The following is a 20,450-nucleotide window of genomic DNA, read 5'->3' on the forward strand; positions in this document are numbered from 1 at the left end:
TTTTTTTATTAACCACGTCTGTACTTCCCCCTCGTGCTCTCCCCTGCTGCTCCCCTCATTGCAGTCCCCCACACTTCCTCCACCTGCATCACCACTACTAATTTATGTCGGCCGCCGTTGGTTTTTACTCATTTTTGTGCCTCTTTTGCTCCATTTTGTACTCTGTTCAACCATGTCTTGTGCCTCTTCTATCTCGTTCTCTGCTCTGTTTAATCTTTTCTGTAACACCTTGCGCCTTTCTTTGCTCTATGTGCCTCTTTTGCTTCATTTTCAGCTCTCTCTCACCCTTGTTTTGTGCCTCTTTGCTTTGATTTGTGCCTCTTTTGCTCAGTTTCAACCTTGCTTATGCCTCTCTTCTGCCAGTGCTTTCCCTCGTTTTGCTCTTTTTCTGCTATTTTACCATTGTTGTGGCCCTCTTCTCCTCTGTTTTCCCCTTGTTTGTGCCTCTTTGCTCTATTTTCGTGCATTATTTTTGTGTGTGACTGTGTCTTTGTTTTCCTGCTGTTTTCCTGCCCCAGCGCTCCTTACTTCATCCCCACTCACACGCTTCCCCATTATCTCATGCCTCCCTCAGCCCTACCGTACCTGGGATCCACCCCAGAACCTACTTAATTGCAGCAGCAGTGCAGACTAGTCAATAGGCAGATGCATAGCGCTAGCCTCACCAGGACTTACCTATGTCAGGGCCATGGACATCATTTAGGGGTCACCAGGGGTCACAGCTGCGAACCCTGGCTTGCCCTTTGCCACCCCTGGCAATGGCTTTGCGACCCCTTGCCTCAGAGGCAGCAGATGCAGTGCCAGGAACACAGGGGCTACTCACCCTTATGGATGTCAGTTGGGGCTACACCCTCTTTGTTTTTTGTTGATTAAAAATTGAGTGCAATTTGCTCGAATATGCCCTTTCGTGGCAGCTGAGGTCATGCTTTTAAATGTGTGTTGTGTGCGTTCCTGATGGTGAGAGTGTTTATGTGAGAGAGAGTGTATGTAAGTGTGAATGTGTGTGCATGTGTAAGTATGTGTGTGTGAGTGAAAGTGGAGGTCAAAGGGTGGGATGTCATTTCTGCTACCCCTGGCATTTCGGGGTATAGACGTCCATGGCCAGGTCCTCTGACGAGGCAAGGCCCTTTTGGACACGTCTCCTGCACCTTGAGGCACCTCCCTCCTCCTCTCCTGGTCACTCCCTCTCTCTCTCTCTCTCTCTGTCTGACCTTTTGTTCTGTACACTCCGCTGTCTTTCGTGGGCCATTTCTGCAAGATTTTCTGCTCAGTTTCAACCTTGTTCTGTGCCTCTTTGCTCTGCTCATTGCGTTGATTTGTGCCTCTTTTGCTAGGTTTTCAGCTTTGACTCACCCTTGTGCCTTATTGAATCGTTCTTTGGTCTGGTTTTTGCCTCTTTTGCTCCATTTCACTCCTTTTGTCCCTCTTTCCTCCTGGTGTTACTCTAGCTTTCGCTTCCGCCTCATGTAACTTCTATTGCACCCTTCTACGCAAGCTGGCCCACACTCTCCATCCTGCAGCACTTTTCTCTCTCCCTTCACACAGACCAACCACCGCCCATACAGCTCTCTGTGCTTTCTTGCATGTGTCTCAACACACACTCACTCAACAAACAGGGTATACAAATCTGGGACCTGCTTAATGACCACAGCCCAGATCTGCCCTCCCTCATGGAAACTGTGCTAAACTGAACCTCGGCACTGGCCAGCACTACAGCCATTTCTGCCAGCTACAAGATGTCTTGGTAGGGCCCTCAGCCCAGTCCCAAAGGGGGAGTCACCATCATATTCAAGGACACTATCAGCTGCGCTATCTTCACAGACACACCCACAAGCTACACGGAATGCATCATGGTCAAACAATAAATTACACGGAACCCTCGTATGAAGACCTCCAGGAACATGCACCACTTCTGCTAGCAACATCCTAGATTTCATCGCACTCCTTGTCATCAACTCCAACACCTGCATGCTCCTTGGAGACCTGAATTTTCATCTGGAAAACCGCACAGACCCAAACTCGATTGGCCTTCTAGAAAACCTCAGAACCTAAGCCTCACCCAATATGTTAACCAACCCGCGCATACCACCAGACAACTCCTAGACCCACGTTTCACATCCTGCAGCAACATCACAATTGACTCCTCACTCATACATTTAAAGCCCTACACAACAAAGGCTCTACTACCTGAACAATCACATATCCTTCCACCAACCTCTCAGACACCTCTGCTCTGCCTCACTCCTACTCCCAGACATCCCACAAATACACAGAAACAGACCCCCCTCCAGGCAAGACCAGACACAAATACTTGCTCAGCGCCAGGATACCTTCGCAAGTGACAGTGCGCTCTGCAAATACACATAACATAACACATATTTCTATACAAATTTATAGTATATAGATGAGTAGAATGTAATATGGTATTAATGGCCTTTGTAGAGTGTGGCAATTAGCCATGATTCAAGAGAAGTAAGGCCTTGAGTGGGCTGTCACTATCATAATGACTGCCCCTTACCTACCTCAAAACGATAAAACATATTGTATTACACTTAGGTGACATAAATGTATGCTTTGAGCCAGCTGTTCCTAACCTTTTTACTTCTCTGGACCCCCAATGAATCACTATTGGAATCTGGGGATCCCCACTAAGTCATTATTAGAAGATGGGTACTCCCGGCCTAACAGTTTCTATCATTTGAACCTCAAAAAAACCCACAAAAATACAAGAACAAGTATAAACCAAACAAATGCTCAAACATCGAAATATTTTTTGTTATTCACAATCAAATAAAGAAAAAAGATTTCAATAACATGTTTTTGGTCCACATTTAGATTCTCTGGCCAAGGCCACGTGCTGCAAGAGTTGATAACACGTGGTCTCAGGACTTGGCTGAAGCCTATGCTCTGCACCCAAACCCTGATGTTTCAAGGCACAGCAGAGGATGGCCACCTGTGGCACGTTGAGTGCAGTACCTGGCCATAGGCCAGGCCCTGGTCCAATCCCCTCTGAGTAAGGGTGTACACAGTAGGCCCTGGCGAACCATGGATTTCTGATTGCCAGGATAAACCACTGGATAAAAAAAACTAAGTAGCTGATTCAAGAAAAGTGGCACTGCACCCAGTGCAGCGCCACTTTCCTTGCTTCCAATAGCGCCCCCTACCGCCACCATGTGTGCGCCGTATTTAAAATACAGTTCACCATGGCGCAGGGTAGAGGGCAATAACATCAGAATTCCTGATGCAACTGATGTACTCTGCAGGAGTAGTGCCAATAGTGGAACGCCTTCCTTTCATATTTTATGCCTAGTGCAGGCACAATGTGGCACAAGGGTTTACAAAGTGGCGCAATGCATGTATGCGCCACTTTGTAAATACGGCGTGTGTAAAAAGACACTTTAGCACTGCCTTAGCATAAAGAAATGAAGCTCTGAGGCGCTAAGGTGACGCTAGGGCCTCTTAAGTCAGGCCCTAAGAATTCACTGAAAAGAACAAGATTAAATGAAGTTATGGTTAGCTGTGTTTATAACACCTTCCCATACGTTTAGAAAGCCTTAGAAATTTAGTTAAAAACCACAGTTAAAGTACAGTTATGGTTACATAAAAACTGTCTACAATCCATACCTCGCAAAATACTCATGCAACCCAGGACTCACACACCAAATGCAAAGCTTAGGCCCTGACAATATTTATAGTAATAAGTAACAACACCTAAACAACATCTAAAAGCACAACATAATGATAGGCCAACGCTCACTCACACCGCTTAATAATAACATATGCATAGTCGTCTCCTTCATAGTGGTAAGGATAATTTCTGTTTTCTCTGATCTGTAAGATTATTTACAACATTCATTATTGCATCTAGCATAAGAGTGAGATCATGACTATTGCATATGGTGTATAAGTTATGTTTTGCATGGCCAGGACTTCGGTTGAGCCTCTGCGCTGTCAGCGATGCAGAGAGTTACTATAAGGCAGTTGGATTCAAGCAGGATGTCTGCTAAACAGTGAGTAAGAGGCTACATACGTCTTTGCTATTCTCATTGTTTTACCTACCAGTGACTAGCATCATAGGTCCCTAGGACACTGTAGCACACCATGGTTATACCATGGGACTTGCAGAAGGCATGTAGATTTTTTTGAGTCAGGTACGGGTGACACTCCACCTGCAAAATCCAAGTGAAGGGCCTTAGTGAAAAAATACATCAAAGGAAAAGGAATATATCGAGGCCAATTAGCAAAGGATGAGCAAATAATTTGTAATATACGCTACGTGTAGGTAACATTTACCAAGAGATGAAATTATACCTGCTTTTACAATCACATGTTTATCAGTAATTCTAGTGTATTTTTGCATGGTATTGACACACATGGATGACTTATATATTTTCTGATATGTATACATTGCCTAAATCAAGCATATGTAGTGTTTGTACATGTGTGGATTATTATTTTATAACTGTTTGTTTCTCCAACCTGTTGTTCTCCTTCACATGTCCTGCAAAAGCTGCACATACTGGTGTACTTGTGCTTAATCTCTGCACAGTACATTATTGATCCTTGTGGGTGTACTTTGGGTGCTCAGATAATAGTGGAAAGTTTAATCCTACAAATGTGCACATACCCAAACACTTGCAGCAAACAATTTTCAAGTTTATTTTTGTCTGCATGTTTTGGGGGCCCCTGTTCAGAACATATATGAATATATTAGTTATTTTCAGCTAATTAAAAGCCTTCATTACACCAAACATGTCATCTATTACTTAAACTTTTAGAAACAGGAATGCACAAAAAGAGGAGCAAGCTCAAAGTGCCCCCCAGCATCTTCCAGCCAAAGAGTACTAAAATAAAGCTTGAACAGCACTTGATTAAGCCACTTATTTTTTTCATATTGGTTGTTTTACAGCAATAATATCTTACATGGAATTCAGAGACAAAACAGCTTATTCCTTCCATTCTAGGAACAACATAGTAGTGGAGATATGGTGAATGTTTAGTGCATAATTTTACAATAAGACGTACACAAATAATGCTTCTAATTGTAGCTTTATTTGCTGGCTATTCTTAATCACAAATAATATTCCTTTCACAACTGGTATTCTCACTGCAACAGTGAAAATCAAACCACTGCTTACTATTTCATCAGCCGAAATATCATAATCAAAGTAAGAGAAATAGGAAGACACAGAATGGTACAGAAAGAGAGGTGAAGCGGACAGAGACAGGAGGTGTAGAGATGAAGTAGACAGTTAGATGAGGCAGAGAGAGATGTAAAATAAAGTGTTAGGTAGCAAGCAAGAAAGATTCAGATGTAAAGAGGAACATGTCAAGTAGGCCATGAGCCAGGCCCCAATATTCAGGCCATCCGGGGGCATGGATGCCTAGGGATGGAAAATATGTGATAGCAAGTCATCACTCTTTGCCTAGCCGAAAAAAATAATGCTTTTCATAATGGCATACAAATTTATCATAATAAGTGGAAAAATAAATTTAATTCAACCAGCTTGGTTAAATGCAATATAATTTTTAAAAAAATTATGATTATCAATTGTAATAATAACAATATAGTCCTTAAAATAACAACAAGAGAGAGTCATTGTATTCCTCATATACTGATATAGATGATATGCATAATTTTCAATTACAATTTCAAATAATATTAATCACATCTTACATAGGCAACGTATGTCATGAGTGAAGATAAACACAATTTTGTCATTCACATTTGTCGTCATTATCTTCTTCTGAATAGGTGTCATCACTCACTGCATCTGTTCGATTTTCACAGACAGGAAGACTGCACTTGTCAGTGCACTTGTGGTCATTTACACAGCAGACGCATGTTGGCAGTTTGCAGTTCCTAATGCAGTTGCGAGCTAGTAGATCTAACACAGACTGAGGTGCTGGCTGCCCCTCCACTACCAGTTGCTCTGCTCCCTTGTGTTTTTCCAACTTCCACCCTCTCCTAATTGGACTAGGTGTCTGTGGATCATTCAGAAGACAACTCTTGCTTATAGCGGCTTGATAATGCACACATTCAGCATGTTTCATCAGACAGTCCCTGTATGAAAATGGCTCCCTGTTGCAGTTACCCCCCACACTTTTTGCCTGATATCGATGCTGACTTGACTAAGAAGTGTGCTGGGACCCTGCTAACCAGAACCTAGCACCAGTGTTCTTTCACTAAACATGTACCATTGTTTCCACAATTGGCACACCCTTGGCACACAGATAAGTCCCTTGTAAAAGGTACCAGTGGTCCCAAGGGCCGAGTGACCAGGGAAGGTCCCTAAGGGCTGCACCATGTGTTGTGCCACCCTAAGGGACCCCTCACCTAATACATGCACACTGCCATTGCAGATTGTATGTGTTGGTGGGGAGAAAAATGCAAAGTCGACATGGCATCCCCCTGAGGAAGCCATGCACACAAAATACTGTCTGTGGCATAGGTAAGTCACCCCTCCAGCAGGCCTTGAAGCCCTAGGGCTTGGGCATAGCTGCATGAGCAATATGCCCCTACAGTGTCTAAGTCTATTTGTAGACATTGTAAGTACAGCACGGCTATATTAATTATATGGTCTGGGAGTTTGTCAAAACCTACTTCACAGTTCCATAATGGCTATACTGAACACTGGGGAGTTTGGTATCAAACCTCTCAGAATAATGTACCCACACTGATACCAGTGTTGGATTTATTAAAATGCCCCCATATTTTACCCAGTCCTTCAGTGCAGGAATGACTGGTCTGTGCCAGCCTGCCACTGAGACGAGTTTCTGACCCCATGGGGTGAGAGCCTTTGTGCTCTCTGAGACCAGAAACAAAGCCTGCACTGGGTGGAGGTGCTTCACACCTCCCCCTTGCAGGAACTGTAACACCTAGCAGTGAGCCTCAAAGGCTCAAGCTATGTGTTACAATGCCCCAGGGCACTCCAGCCAGTAGAGATGCCCGCCCCCAGGAGACAGCCCCCACTTTTGGCGCAAGTATGGGGAGATAATGAGAAAAACAAGGAGGAGTCACCCCCTCAGCTAGGTCCACCCCTAAGGTGACCAGAACTGAAGTGCACCCCTTCTTGGAACATCCTCCATCTTGTTTTGGAGGAGTTAGCCAATAGGAATAGGGATGTGCCCCCCTCCCCAAAGGGAGGAGGCACAAGGAGGGTGTAGCCATCCTCAGAGACAGAAGCCATTGGCTACTGCCCCCCAGACCTAAACACACCCCTAAATTTAGTACTTAGGGGTGACCCTGATCCCAGTATTTGAGATTCCTGCAACCTGAAGAAAGAAGAAGGACTGCTGACCTGAAAGCCCCACAGAGATGACAGAGACAACAACTGACTTGGCCCCAGCCCTACTGGCCTGTCTCCAGACTCAAAGAACCCGCACAGCGATGCATCCAGTGGGACCAATGACCTCTGAGGACTCAGAGGACTGACCTGCACCTAAATGACCAAGAGCCTCCCTAAGGCAGCGGCTCTGCCCAAAAACAGCAACAAGAAACCAACTTTAAAGAGACTCTCGCCTCACTCCGGAAGCGTGAGTCCTCACACTCTGCACCCGATGCACCCGGCTCGAGTTCAGGACAACCAACACTGCAGAGAGGACTCCCAGGTGGCTCCGACGACGTGGACACCCTGAGTCGACCTCCCTGCACCCCCACAGCGCCGCCTGCAGAGAGGATCCAGAGGCTCCCCATGACCGCGACTGCCTGGTAACAAAGGAGCCCGACACCTGGACAAAGCACTGCACCCGGAGCCCCCAGGACCGAGAGGAACCAACTACGGGTGCAGGAGTGACCAGCAGGTGGCCCTTATCCTAGCCCAGTTGGTGGCTGGCCCGAGAAGCCCCCCTGTGCCCTGCCTGCATCGCCAGAGTGACCCCCAGGTCCCGCCATTGCTTTCAATGCAAAACCCGACCCCTACTTTGCACACTGCACCCGTCCGCCCCTGTGCCGCTGAGGGTGTATTTTGTGTGCCTGTGTGTGTCCCCCCCAGTGCTGTACAAAACTTCCCTGGTCTGCTCCCCGAGGACTCAGGTACTTACCTGCTAGCAGACTGGAACCGGAGCACCCCTGTTCTCCATAGGCGCCCATGCTATTTGGGCCCTACTTTGACCTCTGCACCTGATCTGCCCAGTGTTGCTGGGCATGGCCGTTGGGCACAGTGCCATGTAGGGTGGCCCAAGTTAGGCCCCCCTATGGCACTTTGAAAAATAAATTAAAAATACCTACCTGGAGTTACCTGGGATGGGTCCCCCCATCATTAGGTGTCCTCCAGGTGTTAGTGCGTGTGGGTGTGGGTGTCTCTGGGGCCAGGGAAGGGCACCTGTTGGCTGTTTCCATGGTTTCTGACCATGGATAAGGCCCACAGGGTCCCTAACGCCTGCCCATACCAGGTGTTAAATATTGGCGCTAAGCATGCTTAGCGCTATTATTTAAGGGCCTCTTCCTCCCGTGCATGATTTTTGCATGGGAGAATAAATAAGGTGCTAGGGCCTTTGAGTCATTTTTTGCCCGGTGATGCCTACCTTGCATCTCATAGATAGTGGTTTTCTGAAGGCAAAAAATGACTTTAACTCCAATATTTTGGCGCTAAACATGGAGTTAAGTTTGTGCAGGATTTGCGTTAAAAAAATGACACAAATCCGGCGCAAACAGAGTATAAATATGAGCCCATGTCTTGAGGTGCCTTTTTCGCCATGGAGAGACTAATGAGATCATGTGGCATGACAAATGGGTTTGGCCAGATTTGAACCAGACTAACAGCTCTCATAACAATATCTTCATCTTTTTAAATTTGTGACTTATGTAGGTCTGCGTGGGTAAGATCTGATCTGTTGACACAAACCATTTTCCTTATCTGACCCAAAAAGGCACGTCTGTGTTCAGCTGTCATATTATATCTTTTCACAGCACCAGCCTTGAGTTTGAGCCTTGTCATACCACCCGGAATCAGTATGTCTTTGTTGACTGTTACCTCTCTCGCTTGATCAACTGTAATTCATCCAAACAAATGAACATCTGACAGGTGAACTGAAAAGCATCCATTGATGAAGTTGTGGTGTATCTCTGGATGTTTCAATGCAAGTAATGTCATTTCAGTATTGTATACAGGAATATATCTAGTGTAGTTCATCCTGTCATATGCAAAACACCATGGAATCATAAAGCGTATGGCCGTAAGATGTAAATGCCAATTTCCTTCTTGAGCAGCAAGCAGCAGAGCCAGCAAGATATTTTCAACAATATCCATGTGACAACCAAAATGCAAAGAGATCTCCTTTGTCAAGACGAAGATGTTCCATGAATACATCTCCAAGCTGTTTTACTTTGGCAAAGACAGCATTTTGCAAGAGGTTGTCTAATCTCTGTTAGCATTGGTCTTTTGCAAAGCCATGAACATCCTCAATGAAGGCGTAGACTACCTGAATGTTCTCTGCGTAGTTCTTCTCCACCCAGGGGATTAAATTCCAACTAAGCCAGTCTCAACATAACTTCATACACGCACTTGTGTACTGGAACTGAGCGACTGTACATACAACCTTCTAGTATTGATGATATTGATCCTTCTGCTATCATGTCTGCTTCAATGCAAAGGTCACGAAGGCTGGCGTCTTGAATGTGCTTTCCAAGAATGGACATGACATTGCAAATGATGTGAAAGGTGCCCATTTGAAGTATGATTCTGTTGTACATTGCTTTATGCTTCCAAATGCTCTCAGTTGCTTTTGCATAGAGAGCTTGATTCATGACCACAGCAGGTTTCACCAAATGCAGTGATTCCCTTATCCGCTCTGACCATTTAAAAATTTCAGAAACAGTTAACAACTCAGTTGCAGGGACATTAATGGTGGGCAAGTAGCCAATGGAATCCTGTGATACACTAACTAGGTCTCTAGTGCTGATGTTAAATCCTGTCCAACTTGGTATTATCTGTGCGAGGCTCGCTTCTTGTCTTGTAACAACCCAGATTATGTTAGATTATGTTCTTAATTTGGGCAAGCTTCAATTGGGCATCACATTCCAGCAAGACTTCAGTACTTGTCATCAATGGCTGAGGCCCAATTCATTCACCAGAAACATACATGAACAATTCTTCAGTATTTGTGGTGGTCAATGTTCTTTGCTTTTGTTTCTCAATGCTTGGGTAGCAGCAAGTTTCTGAAGATACAAGGCGATATCACTTTCTTCCAGTTTTGAGTATGAAATCCCATGACCAAGTCAGTTTAGATTACGAATGATTTCAGCATTGCCTGTCAGCATTTTTATGACGTATGGGAGCCACAGTTGCTTAAGGGATTTCTGCTGGCCATTTGTAATTGCATATATAAAGTCCTGACTGAATGATTGCATAAGTAAGGTGACCCTTTTGGACGGCTTTGTGTTTTCTGGCTCTCCAGTCAGAAGTCCAAACAGGAACCGTTTAAGGTAATCCTGCACTGTAAATGAATCCTCATCAACTTCTGATGGATGATATGGCCATGGTGTTGATGTCAAGTTTATTTTAATCATTGTTCTTATGTGCAATGATGTTTGATAAATGATCTTGTTCATGTCTGTTGGCTTAACCTTTGAAAATGATGTCTCTTTTCAAACTCTGGCTTTCTCTTTCAGCATCCTGTAGCATGGCACTATCATGTTGGGCCAATAATTTCCTTTGGTTGCCTGGAAATATGTGGAGGCTGTTACCGAACTCGGAGTCCAATTTTCTTCCAATATGCTTCATGGTTGGTTTTTCTATTCCCTGTATATGAAGCCTTTCTGTGAGAGTCATCACACTTATTACAGCTTTGTTGGGAATAATCACAGTTCTAATGTATTGAATAATTAATCACATGCTTCATCTTTCATATTTTTGCAGTGATCATTGGTTTGAATGGTAGATGCATGATCTTCCTCCTTTGCTTGAACCCTTGTATAGTTCCTGTAACAAGATGCATGCCACCATGCAGCCACTATGCCCTACTACAAACCGCTAAGATCTGTGAATCACAAATAAAGGGTTGCACTCTCTCAAAGCCTTTTGTCAGCTCTAAGCCCCGTGTTCTTGATTAATTTCTCATGCGTTGAGGTTTCCTTGTAGCATTTTATCTATCCATCAAATATACATTCTTCAGCATAAACGTTTGACTTTAATGATGTTGTATTTGTATATATATATATATATATCTTTCCATCAAATATACATTCTTCAGCATAAATGTTTGGCTTTAATGATGTTCTTCTGTTTAAGCATTTACTTATGCACTCAGTCATTCCAGCATCATCGTGAACACTTGCTTCAGCTTTTTGCTTAATAATCTGTAATTCTCTGTTAATAGTAAACAGGCTTCTGCACTTCCTGTGGTAAAATACTTGGGGAACCGTGTTGCTTTACACATTTCTCGCAATGTCTAACAGCGGAATGTGATTCCTTATTTGAGCTGCCTCTAACAAAGTTTTCCTGTGTAACTCCATGTTGGAATTTGACCATAAATGAATCATACACTGGGGATCAGAGGGACAGGATGTGCTTGTTTCATTCGTCTTCATGATGCTGCACAGTCATTCACCACCAGATCTGGAAAAAGAAATTCACTGAAAAATGTATAAATTGTACTAGGTGTACTCAGTATAATCATATTTACTGTTATAATGATTGTCAAGTTATATAATCACATTTACTGTCATTGTAATTTTTAATGAGAAAATTCATAGTGATGACATTTATGAAAAAAAATCCATTTACATCAAGGTATCTTGGGAGTGAACTGATAACTCACAAAAGGCAGAGTTATGACTTGCTATCACATATTTTTCATCTCTAAGCGTTCATACCTTGCCAATAAATAATTTTAGAACCCATCCTCCCAAGTGGTTACCAATAACATGGTCGACTCAATGCATAAAGAGAGGTAAAACGATAGGGAAGGTTTTAGAGAGAGAGAAATTTCTACAAGATAAAATATGGAGTAGAGGGTGAGAGATGGGGTACATAAGGGGTGAGGTAGAGAGAAAGGTAAGGTAAAAAAGAGGTGAATTAGAGAGATGTAGTGGCAGAGACAGGTACCAGGGGAAGAGCAAAATGAGATAAAGGGGCAAAATGTGAAGTAAATTATTGAAAGGCAAGTCAGTTATTGAGAGTAATAAGGTAAAGAAAAAGGTAGAAAGAGGGACAAGGGTAGAAAGTGATGAGAAGCAGATAGAAAATTAGATGACATAGGGGGTCATTCTGACCTCGGCGGTAAAAGGCACTTACCGCCGGTCAGAAGACCGTCACAACACCGCCACGGTCGCGGTAAACCGCCACGGTCATTCTGACCCGCAACTGGCAAACCGCCAAAAACCAGACATCCACACAAGTCCGCCACACCAAAGGTCAGCGAAAAAATGGCGATGACCAAACCTCCACCGCCACGCCAACAGAAATACGCCCATGCCATTACGACCCACAAATCCACGCGACGGTCTTTCAACCGCGGTATTCCATTGGCGGGACACACCGCCGCGCTCAAAATACACACATCCTTACAAAACACTACCACATTGGACAATTTGAAATACACACACCTGATACACATACACACACCACTCCCACACACCCAATACAATATAAAACACATACCCACATCACCCACAAACCCCTACGACAACAATTGCGACAGAAGGCCAGAGAGAGACTGCACAGCTTAGACTAGACCATAACACAGAGGCTAAACACAACATCACCCACACATTTACAACGCACAAAACACCATACACCACCACACACATCACACTCCACAACACATACAACATCCCTCACCTCATCCACACCACCCCATGGCACCCCAAAGACACCCCAGGTTCTCAGAGGCAGAACTCAGGGTCATGGTGGAGGAAATAGTACGTGTAGAGCCCCAGTTATTCGGCGCACAGGTGCAGCACACTAGCATTGCCAGGAAGATGGAGCTATGGCAAAGGATAGTCGACAGGGTCAACGCTGTGCGACAGCATCCACGCAATCGGGAGGACATCAGGAAGCAATGGAACGACCTACGGGGGAAGGTGCGTTCCATGGTATCAAGGCACAACATTGCGGTGCAGAAGACTGGCGGCGGACCCCCACCTACTCCCCCAGAATTCACAGCATGGGAGGAGCAAGTCTTGCACATCCTGCATCCTGACGGCCTCGCAGGAGTAGCTGGAGGAATGGACTCTGGTAAGTCAAATCTTAACTACTACTTCCCACCCCCACCCCACCTGCATGCCAGCACATACCCCCACCCTCACCCCCACCCCCATCACACCAACTCCTTGCAAATGTCCCACCATCACAACCCACCCATCCCAACACCCAGACCTGCATGTGACCACAAAGCATGGACACCCATCACCAAAGCATGCCCACTGCACACACACATCACCCCCACAAGCCACCCTCACAAAAGCCCCCACAAGGGAATGCCTGCACTTGGGTACACGGATACCCACCCATCACACGAAATGCCACACACAGAAGCAATAACCATACCCTTATATCCCTGCAGGACCCGAACGCCACCACACCGCCACGGAGGGTCCAGAGATGTCCATCCCACCCCCAGAAGAGGCACCCAGCGATAACAGCAGCTCTGTCTCCCTGGACCCAGATGACCAGCCCGGCCCATCGGGGACCTCTGGGCAGTCGGTTCCCCACACACAGCCACAGGCCACAGCAGACCTAACCCCCTATGGGAATACCAGCACAGCTCCCACCCAGCGGGCCCATGCCTCTGTCTCCAGGACGCGTCAATCAGCGGTGTGTCCGCCACTACAGAGCACCCAGGTTGACTCACCACCCCAACAACAACAGGGACCTGGGGGCAGTGGTAGTGGGCACACCGTCCAGGGGACAGAGGCCCGGGGAAACAGGGGAACTGGGAGGGCTGCTGTGCGACAGGGGGGGGACAGGCCCAGGGAATCCACTCTCCAAGAGGCCCTCACCACCATCATGGGAGCATACCACCACTACCAGGAGACGATGGCGACGGTACTGGCCAGGTTCCAGGAGATCCAGGCACAGCAGGAGGAACAGTACATGGGGTTCAGAGACGAACTCAGGAACATCGGTTCCGCAATGGGGACCATAGTCCTGGCCCTCAACCAGATAGTCGCCACATTGCGGGACCATGTGGCACCCCAAAGGGCCCCTGTCACGAGCCAGGACCAGGAACAGCCTACCACCTCCGCAAGCGCTAGTGGACAGGAGGCCCCCACACAACGACAGGCCACCAGAACCCCACCTCCTGCTGAAGAACAACCACCCCGCAAGCGGAACCTGAGATCTCACAAGAAGACAGAGTAGGATTGCAAGACCCCCGCCAGCATAAGATACCCCCTGATGTCATCCCACTGTCCCACATTGTCACCCTGTCCAACCTTAAACAGCCCCTGCTCCATCCTTCCACAGGCATATGGACAATGCACCTGTGAGACTGAGAACTGGACTCTGCCATGGACATTACTCCACCCCCACCCATCACCGTTTTACTATCATGTACCTATATGTAGCACTTCAAATAAATCACTTATTGCACGTACAATAACAGGAGTCTGCGTATATTTTAATAATATGTATCACACATAACGGTGCTATTATGTTCTGTGACATTGTGATGACAACATACCAATGACAACAAGGTGTAGTCCATGGGCAAACAAAGCAGAAGTCACGCAGTTGGTGGAACAGCTCTGAAAAGTGAATGGAAAGTCACAATTCAGTTAAAAGGAAATGGTGGGGAACACAGAAAGTAGAGATGCAGGAGGCCAGAAGTAAATGTAAAATGGTGTGGGTGATTCTTACCTGTGTGCTACTGAAAATTCTGTTGTATAACTGTGTCCCTGTTGTCCGTGTCGTCCCCGTCGTCTTCCTCCTCTTCACTCTCCACAGGATCCACAGCTGCTACAACACCACCATCTGGACCATCCTCCTGCAGGAAAGGCACCTGGCGTCGCAATGCAAGATTGTGGAGCATACAGCAGGCCACGATGATCTGGCACACCTTCTTTGGTGAGTACATTAGGGATCCACCTGTCATATGCAGGCACCTAAACCTGGCCTTCAGGACCCCGAAGGTTCTTTCTATGATCCTCCTAGTTCGCCCATGGGCCTCATTGTACCGTTCCTCTGCCCTGGTCCGGGGATTCCTCACTGGGGTCAATAGCCAAGGCAGGTTGGGGTAACCAGAGTCACCAATTAGCCACACACGATATCTCTGTAGCTGTTCCATCACATAAGTTATGCTGCTATTTCGCATAACATACGCGTCATGCACAGACCCAGGGAACTTGGCATTTACATGGGAGATGTACTGGTCCGCCAAACAGACCACCTGGACATTCATCGAATGATAACTTTTTCTGTTTCTGTACACCTGCTCATTGTCTTTTGGGGGGACCAAAGCCACATGAGTTCCATCAATGGCACCAATGATGTTGGGGATATGTCCAAGGGCATAGAAATCACCCTTCACTGTAGCCAAATCATCCTCCTCAGGGAAAACAATGTAGCTCCGCATGTATTTCATCAGGGCAGACAACACTCTGGACAAAACCTTAGAAAACATAGGCTGAGACATCCCTGATGACATGGACACTGTTGTCTGAAAAGACCCACTTGCCAAAAAATGGAGTACTGACAGAACCTGCACCAGAGGGGGAATTCCTGTGGGTTGGCGGATGGGGGACATCAGGTCTGGCTCCAGCTGGGCACTCAGTTCATGTATAGTGGCTCTGTCAAGTTGGTATCGAAGTATAATATGTCGTTCTTCCATCGTCGACAGGTCCACCAGCGGTCGGTACACGGGAGGATTCATTCTTCTCCTCGCAAGTCCCAGCGGACGGTGCCTAGGAAGGACAACATGGAGTACAGAGTCAAGCAACCCACAGGTTCGTTCACACAGCTTGCACAGTAATTGAATCGCAATGCAGTGAGAGGCTTGTATAAGTGGCAATGCAAGGCCTAGGCCTGTGTGACGCAGTAGAAATTAAGCCATGTGGGCCCTTGAAATGGCGGCTGCCTGACCTGAGAAGTGTGACAGTGGGATGTGAGGTCAATGCGCTGGCGTGGCACACCGTGGCGGTAGGCGGTCGAAGACCGCAGTGCGAAGCCGCATTGGTTAACATTGAATCCTATGGGTTTCAGTAGCCAATGATGATGTGCGCCGGCGGTCGCGGTACGCACCGCCGCGGCACGCACCGCCGCGGGCGTGACCGCCATTTTCTATCTGCTTAATCACTCGAGACCTGATCATCCACAGGAGTGGACCTATACTGCAAGTGCTGCTGTGACCTCGGTCTGGAAGAGACAATGGCTGCTGCGACTGGGGAAAGGGCCCCTGCCTTCACTTCTGAAGAGTTGGAGAAACTTGTGGATGGGGTCCTGCCCCAGTATGCGCTACTCTACGGTCCTCCAGACCAACAGGTAAGTACACTGGGTGCACGTTGATTGGGCTATGCCTGGGTTGAGTATGGTGGATGTAAGATGGTGGGGAGGGGAGCGAATGAGGAGTGCAAGGCACGACAGATGAGAGCATGTGCCACATGGCAAGGTTGGGGAGGGGGGGCCAATCACATCTAACATGCAGAAAAGTGATGATATTTCCTTTCCCACCCTGTCATGTCAAATAGGTCAGCGCCCATCAGAAAGTCGACATTTGGCGTGCCATCCCCAAGGAAGTCCGGGCCCTGGGGGTCCACAACAGACGGGGCACCCACTGCCGAAAGAGGTGGGAGGACATCCGCCGCGGGACCAGGAAGACCGCCGAGTCACTGCTGGGGATGGCCTCCCAACGTAGGAGGGGTGCCAGTCGTACCTTGACCCCCGTGATGTCCCGGATCCTGGCGGTGGCCTACCCCGATTTGGATGGGCGCGTGAGGACATCACAGCAGACACAAGGGGGTGAGTATCAGCACATTCTGCTATCTTTGCGCGCAGTGGAGGTGTTTTCGGTGGGGGAGGAGGGCTGTGGGTGACTTTAGGCCAGGGCGCTTTCTGTAGTATAGTCCCCTCCTTTAGGCATGGCCCTGTGCCCCCGCCACCCACCTCTGTAGGGTGCCAAGTACAGCAATCCATGGTCCAGCATCATCCATGTGTGCATTTGTTGTCCAAAGACCTGTAGGCCTAGTCACAAGTACTGAGTAGTGTACCCCGATTGCGCGGCGTAGTGCAGGAGGCTCCTGTGTCTGTCCTCTCCGACAACGGTGTTGACAATGCATGTACTCAACCTGTCTTTATTTCTCCCCCCACCCTTTTTCTTTATCGTCTTGTGCATGTGTGCATCAGCATCATCAGGCGGAGAAGAATTGGCATCGGAGCACGAGGGAGCTGCAACTCACATGGCCCCGGTGGGCCATGCTACAGACACTGAGGTCACCAGTGATACGGAGGGTGAGGGGAGCTCCACAACGGGGACCCGTGGAGACGTCAGCGACACCGACACGTCCTCGGAAGGGAGCTCCCTAGCGGTGGCGGCAACATCCGTGCCCCCCGCCTCAACAGGTACAGCCGCCACCCAGCACACCAGCTCCGCCCTCCCAGCAGCCCCTCAGCCTTCGCTCCGTGCCCGCTCGCCCAAGAAGGCGGGCATCTCCTTCGCCCCAGGCACCTCAGGCCCTGCCCCAGTTACCCCTGCTGCCCTCAGTGAGGAGGTCATTGACCTCCTACAGACCATCATTGTTGGGCAGTCTACCCTTTTGAATGCCATCCAGGGTGTAGAAAGGGAGGTGCATCGGAGCAATGCATACCTGGAGGGCATTCATTCGGGTCAGGCTGCCCATCAACGATCGTTCAATGCTCTGGCCTCAGCACTGACGGCAGCCATTGTCCCTGTTTCCAGCCTCCCTCTTCTAACTGCCTCCACCCTCTCCCAGTCTCCTGTTCCTCAGCCTATCCCATCCACACCATCTGACCAGCCTGCACACACCTCAACACCCAAGGGCAGCTCATCCAGACATACGCACCACAGATCCCACAAGCATTCACCCAAACAACATCCAGATGCAGACATGGCAACAGTCACTACCACCTCTGTGTCCCCCTCCTTCTCGTCTCCCTCCTCCCTCCCTGTGACGTCTCCACTCACACCTGCATGCACACCACCATCAGCCATTACACCCATCACCACCACACCCTCCAGTACAGTCCGCACACGTGCAGTCACCACCCCCACTGCCATTTACACGTCCCCTGTGTCCTCTCCCACTGTGTCTGTCACCCCCTCTTCCAAAACACACAAACGCTGGCAGCCACCCACCCAACAGCCAACCACCTCACGACAGCCTCCGTCACAAGCACCTGCACCCAAAGACAGCACACCTGACTCTCCTACAACCACATCCTCTTCCTCCACTCCCATACCCACTGCACCTACCCTTCCCATTGCTCCTAAAAAACTTTTCCTCTCCAAAGTTAACCTCTTTGCACCACCTGACCCACCCCCTCCATCTGGTAAGAGTCCGAAGAGCACCTCAGCCACCACCAGCCCTGCATCAAGTCTGACCATTGTGCACGGGTTTTGGAGTCCACCTTTTCCCAGTACTGATACATCGGCCAGCAGCAAGGGGACAGCCAGCCCACCCCCTGGAAAGAGGACACGAAAAACCAAGGGCCGCCGCGAGAAGGTTGACACGGCTGCCACCAAGGAGCAAAGTCGTGGGCCGTCACCTGCCACAACATCAAGGGGAGGCAAGGGCCAGAGAGCCTCATCGAAGGAGGGCAAGGGCAGGAGGGCGGAAAAGTCAGCCAGCAGGGGCGCGGACCAGGAGGGCCCCACAAGCCCCATCCCGGGTGTGACGGAGGACACCCACGGGCCCAGGACTCCGTCACAGGAGGGTCCAGCAACTGCACGGTCGGAGGGCGACTAAGCAGGGAGTCCTGGCCAGGTCGGGCTCCCTTGAAAGACAAGACAGGCACCGCTGAACAGGGCCCCGCCGTGAAGAAAGGCACCGCTGAACAGGGCCCCGCCGTGAAGAAAGGCACCGCTGAACAGGGCCCCGCCGTGAAGAAAGGCACCGCTGAACAGGGCCCCGCCGTGAAGAAAGGCACAGCTGAACAGGGCCCGCCGTGAAGAAAGGCACCGCTGAACAGGGCCCCGCCGTGAAGAAAGGCACCGCTGAACAGGGCCCCGCCGTGAAGAAAGGCACCGCTCTGCTGGGCCCCGCCGTGAAGAAAGGCACCGCTCCGCTGGGCCCCGCCGTCTCAAGCACCGCTCTGCTGGGCCCTTCCTGTCAAGCACCGCTCCGCTGGGCCCTTCCTGTCAAGCACCGCTCCACTGGGCCCCGCCGTCTCAAGCACCGCTCCGCTGGGCCCTTCCTGTCAAGCACCGCTCCGCTGGGCCCTTCCTGTCAAGTACCGCTCCGCTGGGCCCCGCCGTCTCTGAACTGCTCCGCTGGGCCCTTCCTGTCAAGCACCGCTCCGCTGGGCCCTTCCTGTCAAGCACTGCTCCGCTGGGCCCTTCCTGTCAAGCACCGCTCCGCTGGGCCCTTCCTGTCAAGCACCGCTCCGCTGGGCCCCGCCGTCTCTGAACTGCTCCGCTGGGCCCTTCCTGTCAAGCACCGCTCCGCTGGGCCCTTCCTGTCAAGCACCGCTCCGCTGGGCCCCGCCGTCTCTGAACTGCTCCGCTGGGGCCTTCCTGTCAAGCACCGCTCCGCTGGGCCCTTCCTGTCAAGCACCGCTCCGCTGGGCCCCGCCGTCTCTGAACTGCTCCGCTGGGCCCTTCCTGTCAAGCACCGCTCCGCTGGGCCCTTCCTGTCAAGCACCGCTCCGCTGGGCCCCGCCGTCTCAAGCACCGCTCCGCTGGGCCCTTCCTGTCAAGCACCGCTCCGCTGGGCCCCGCCGTCTCAAGCACCGCTCCGCTGGGCCCTTCCTGTCAAGCACCGCTCCGCTGGGCCCTTCCTGTCAAGCACCGCTCCGCTGGGCCCTTCATGTCAAGCACCGCTCCGCTGGGCCCCGCCGTCTCAAGCACCGCTGGCCCATTGACAGTGCCGGTTCTGTGTCGAGCTGGTGTTCACGCTGCACTCTGGGCACCCTGCCTCCTCCAATACCAGTGGAGTCGGGTATCCATCCGATGGACTGTGGCTTTGCACTCCCCAAAATGGCACAGTGGGCAATCCACCCACTGCAGAGACTTGAGAGACTGTGGCTTTGCACTCCCCAGGATGGCACAGTGGGCAATCCACCCACTGCAGAGACTTGAGAGACTGTGGCTTTGCACTCCCCAGGATGGCACAGTGGGCAATCCACCCACTGTAGAGACTTGAGAGACTGTGGCTTTGCACTCCCCAGGATGGCACAGTGGGCATGGAGGCCCCGTCGTGGATCTGGCGTCGTGGACTCATGTGGCTGAGGTGCCCCCCCTTCCCTTCCCCCTGAGGTGCCTGTAGTTTTCTCATCTGATGCCCCAGCAGTGTTCTCTCCAACGGAATCAGGTCTCCTGTGTGGGCTTTGCCCATG

General features: G+C 49.4%; 1 protein-coding gene across 2 annotated transcripts in view; it reads right to left on the reverse strand.

Moving 5' to 3' along the window:
- Positions 1–20,450, reverse strand: part of LOC138287510 (prostaglandin F synthase 1-like) — a 546,660-nt gene that overhangs the window by 193,127 nt on the left and 333,083 nt on the right. For both annotated transcript variants that reach the window (XM_069227976.1, XM_069227977.1), the window contains one exon: positions 4,060–4,169. In XM_069227976.1, the coding sequence (XP_069084077.1) occupies positions 4,060–4,169 (110 nt within the window). The remainder of the gene's footprint in view (positions 1–4,059; positions 4,170–20,450) is intronic.

This window comes from Pleurodeles waltl, chromosome 4_1, assembly GCF_031143425.1.
Source record: "Pleurodeles waltl isolate 20211129_DDA chromosome 4_1, aPleWal1.hap1.20221129, whole genome shotgun sequence".
Lineage (NCBI taxonomy): Eukaryota > Metazoa > Chordata > Amphibia > Caudata > Salamandridae > Pleurodeles > Pleurodeles waltl.